General features: G+C 37.0%; 2 protein-coding genes across 7 annotated transcripts in view; one reads left to right on the top strand and one right to left on the bottom strand.

The window, feature by feature from the left end:
- snx8a (sorting nexin 8a) overlaps positions 1–3319 on the top strand; it is a 10154-nt gene extending 6835 nt beyond the window's left edge. For all 3 annotated transcript variants that reach the window (XM_032536952.1, XM_032536954.1, XM_032536951.1), the window contains 3 exons: positions 15–164; positions 1509–1658; positions 2111–3319. In XM_032536952.1, coding sequence (XP_032392843.1) covers positions 15–164; positions 1509–1658; positions 2111–2191 — 381 coding nt within the window. In that variant the 3' untranslated portion in view covers positions 2192–3319. The remainder of the gene's footprint in view (positions 1–14; positions 165–1508; positions 1659–2110) is intronic.
- Positions 3320–3573: 254 nt separating this feature from the next.
- nudt1 (nudix (nucleoside diphosphate linked moiety X)-type motif 1) overlaps positions 3574–4387 on the bottom strand; it is a 4255-nt gene continuing 3441 nt past the window's right edge. For all 4 annotated transcript variants that reach the window (XM_032536957.1, XM_032536955.1, XM_032536956.1 and 1 more), the window contains exon 4: positions 3574–4101. In XM_032536957.1, the coding sequence (XP_032392848.1) occupies positions 3929–4101 (173 nt within the window). In that variant the 3' untranslated portion in view covers positions 3574–3928. The remainder of the gene's footprint in view (positions 4102–4387) is intronic.

Genomic DNA, 4387 nt, shown 5'->3' with positions numbered 1-4387 from the left:
TGTTTTTTCTCTAGGATCTCTGTGAGCGCCATGAGAAAGGCGTTCTCCACGAGCACCAGAGAGCTCTGCACAAGTACGGTATGATGAAGAGGCAGATGATGAGCGCCACAGTGCAGACCAAAGAGCAGGCATCTGTTGAGCAGCTGGAATCACGAATTGTTCAGGTGGTCATCCCTTTTTGGTTTCTCTCTTTCTCATTTTGAGGATGTGTTCTGATTGATAACATACTGATAACAACTGTTAATATACTACTTAAATAAAATGCCAAATTGGCTCGAGCATTTCCACTGCTAATACATTCCCCTTTAACACAGTCAAGACAGATATCTTTTGGCCAATAAGCAAAAAACATTGCAGTCTGATTGAGATATTTAGTGTAAGGGGGCAGATATAATAATATAACTTCATGAATAAAAGTTCTGAATGAACTAAATTTCTCTTCAAACATAGGTACAAAGCTGAGTCACATTAGGTCAAAAACCAAGTAACAGCATTGGTCAACGTAGTGGATACTGTTTCCCTGTCGGGTTTCATCTTGTGACTGTAGTTCCTTTTTCAGTCAGTGTGCTTTGTCTGTGCTTGGCATATGTGGTCATGAATTTAATTTTGAGCTCAGATGACTGTTCTGTCAGGTGACCCACCATGTTATTAACTGGGATTGAGCTGAGACTCAACTGACCGACTGACTGACAAACCCACTTAACCAATAGCATGGCACAGATAACAGATATTAGTTATATTAGAATCATATGCTAAGGTTAATGCTTGTAACTTTAATGCTTGTGACCGTTTCCCTCCTTTGCATGATGTAAACTTCTACAGGGCTTCTTCATCAGTGTAAGTGTGTCGGAGAGTGTCGGTGTCAATAACAGTGACAATGAGTCGGCAATGAACAGGATTAGGCAATAGTTAACTGGTGAATCAAAACTAGGGCCAATTAAAGTGTACCGGACTGATTTAAAGTTCCCATGACAAGGTGCTTTTTGGATGCTTTTATATAGACCTTAGTGGTCCCCCTAATACCATATCTGAAGTCTCTTTCCCAAAATTCAGCCTTGTTGCAGAATAACCGCTGCTAGAGCCAGTCCCACAATGAGCTTTCCTTAGTATGTGCCATTTTTTGAGGGGGGGGGGGGGGGGGTGTAATCTGGCCGATCTGGAATATTCCCCTTCTGAGGTCATAAGGGGCAAGATTCCAGATTGGCCCATCTGAGCTTTAATTTTCTCAAAGGCAGAGCAAGATACCCAGGGCTCGGTTTACACCCATTGCCATTTCTAGCCACTGGGGGACCATAGACAGGCTGGGGGAATGCATATTAATGTACCCTCATAAAGTTCAATTTTCATGCCATGGGAGCTTTAAGGCCATCTCCCTGTTTGAGCAGAGCTTTATAATGCTATATAATTGGAGGAGACAACTATTCTAGTTTTTTCTCTTTTTTTTTTTTTTTACTGCTTATTGTCCTCATTTGATATAATTTGCCTTTTTTTCAAATTCTGTTTAATAGCAAGAAAACGCCATTCAGACCATGGAGCTGCGCAACTACTTCTCCCTGTTCTGTCTTCATCAAGAGACACAGCTTATCTTTATCTACCTTCCAATCACATCCCACATTCTGGGGGCTTTCGTTAACTCCCAGGTCCAAGGACACAGAGAGGTGAGACTGCTTGTCTGGAAATCATATTTCTACAAACCTTTTAAATGGCTTTTAAAGTCCAACAAAACAAGTAATAACGATGGACGGTTTCACTGGAAGGATACTTTTTCTCATGAGGGATTTGAGCTGTCTTACATTTCACACAAGCAAGTGAATCTCCTATATACCTTTTTTGTCTGTTTTGAAATCTAATACAGCACACAGTATGTATTTCTTTGGTTAGATGTCTCTATCTAAACCTAGTCTATTACACCCAAATTCCAATATGGCAACAATTTGAAAAAGGTTTTTTGTGGATTTTAAGTTATTGAAGGTAACTTCATGTTTCCTGAAAATGATTACCTGCGAACCACTAAGCAGTATTTTGATGCAGTTTTTTTTTTTTTTGTATTATGAGCTTCATTGAAATGTACTGTAGTTTGAGAGAAGTGACCTTTTTGCTTTCTTTCCAGATGGGAGCGGTGTGGAATGAACTCCAGCCAAAGCTCGGCTGTCTCTTTGGTGGTAATAATGGATTGAAACCCTACATCTGAAAGCTGAATACACGAGGTGCAGGAGAGAACACTGCCGCTGATGAGGATCACAAACTGGAAAATAACTTGCTCTGTGAGCTAAAGAAAAGTCTTCTAATACACAATATACATTCCATTCAATAAGCATAAGTAATACCTATTTTTCTTTTAGTAAAAATGAATTATCAACTTCTCAGCTTATTTTGGGATTTGATCATCAACCTTATAACTGGAAAAGAGTGGACTCATACTTCTTCGTCATTTTATGCTCTGCTTGATAAGGGAATAACGTAGGAAGTAAATCTAAATGTTATATATTTTTTTCAAGGGACTAGGATATCAGACGTGAGGGATGACAGTATATTCATTCATTGCATCTCATTTCCTAAAGCACCTCCTTTACACACTACAATAATTGAGAAAAAGTTGGGAGGGACAGCGAGTTTTACTTTATTAAAGATGGCATTATTTTAAATCTCCAGTCATGAAGGATTTACTTACTGAATAACTTTAGAGCATTGTATTTTTGATACCAATTGAAGTTCATAAGGATGTACTGTATAGCTGCGTACTTTATATTTTGTACGGACAATTGTGTTTTTTTTTCTCCTACTTTTGCAGTGTTTACTTGTATGTGGAGCAACATATTTGATCTCTTTGCTTAAATTGACTCCAAATTGAGCTATTTTGAAAGGTCTACACTCAAAGTGGTCATTACTACAAAGGGCAGAGGTGAGGTTTATTGATTTAAAATGACAACTTTTAGCACAAGTGGCTTAATGTCAATAACACTATAAGCTATTGATTTACTACCAAAGAGAAATAAAATAAATTCACACAGCGGTGCAATAAATCATGTAACAGTTACGATGCAATTCAAATGAAAACATTTAATAATCACCACTTTTATTTCCCTAATTTCAACTGGAAGATTTTTTTGCCCATATCACTTAATAGTGGGAAGCTATTTTTCACAGTTAGAGAAATCCTAATTTAAATTTGTTTATAATGTATCAGGGCAAAATAGATTGGGAGATTATTCAATTCCCTTTCCTTTGCGCTATTAGACTTTCTACTTCAGATATTTAGCATGAAAACATCCATGCACATTTTTCTGTACACACATAGTTTGTCATAACATTATGTATTCAAAATAATTAAATAAAGAATATCAAAGGGACATGGGCTCATGTTACCTCACAAACTGATTTTCATCTCAAATACCCCAAACTGCCTGTTGAAATGAATGATGCCAATATGAAAATCATGTGGGCACCTAGTTCAACTTGTATTAATGAAGACAGTGAAATACTATGCATACAGTATGAAACACATTTGTTTTGGCAAGAAAAGTGTATCGGAAAGTAACTTGCACAGAATATGAAATCCAATAAAATTATTACTGTAGATACTGTAAATACTTTATCAAAGAAATCCTTGCTCAATTGTGTTGAATCAAGTTATCCTGACAATTAAAATAACATAATGCATAATTATTTCAGTATATTGCTGATTATTGATTTATTTATTATTATGTGATGTGTTACAGACAAATCTCAATGTAATTTTACATGTAAACATTCTCCATGTACAGATAACAGGGATTTAGTCCTCAGAGTTGGTTCGTTTCCTCCCACAAGATAAACTGAACAACCAACACTGAACCCTGGGATATCTTCAGCATTTGAAGAACAACTTTGGAAGGCTTTTTTTTTTTTTTTGTCGCAGTCATAAATGACCTCAGAAATGCAGGTTGTCTCACAGTTCTTCAACCTCTTCCAGTTTGTGGCTGAGGATCACCTCGTGACCGAGGAACTTAAAGTAGCCGACAAATTTCTTCTTCTGGAGCATTAGGGGGAACCACAGGATGTCATCAGCCCACATTTGACTGAAAGGAATTTGGTCACATTCGAACCACTGAGGCCGCATTTCTAGACGACAAGCAAAAATAATTAATAGACCTCCTAAATATGAAATACTAAATATTTGTATCATCTATCTTGATCTGTTATAGTAGAAGCCTAATTTTAACTTCGGCTGAAATTGAGAGTGATGCACACAATGATGACTGTGGATTTTGGTCCATCTCTTACATTGGAGTTGTGCTAAGGAGGGATTTATTCATAGCCAATATGGAGAGAAGAAACTATTATAGCAATAGTAATGTTTAAACAGACTCAAAACAAAATGTGAACCTACCCTTTAAGTGTGTGAATC

The sequence above is a fragment of the Etheostoma spectabile genome, chromosome 15 (assembly GCF_008692095.1).
Source record: "Etheostoma spectabile isolate EspeVRDwgs_2016 chromosome 15, UIUC_Espe_1.0, whole genome shotgun sequence".
In the NCBI taxonomy this organism is placed as follows: domain Eukaryota; kingdom Metazoa; phylum Chordata; class Actinopteri; order Perciformes; family Percidae; genus Etheostoma; species Etheostoma spectabile.
This window is presented reverse-complemented; position numbering and strand designations above follow the sequence as displayed.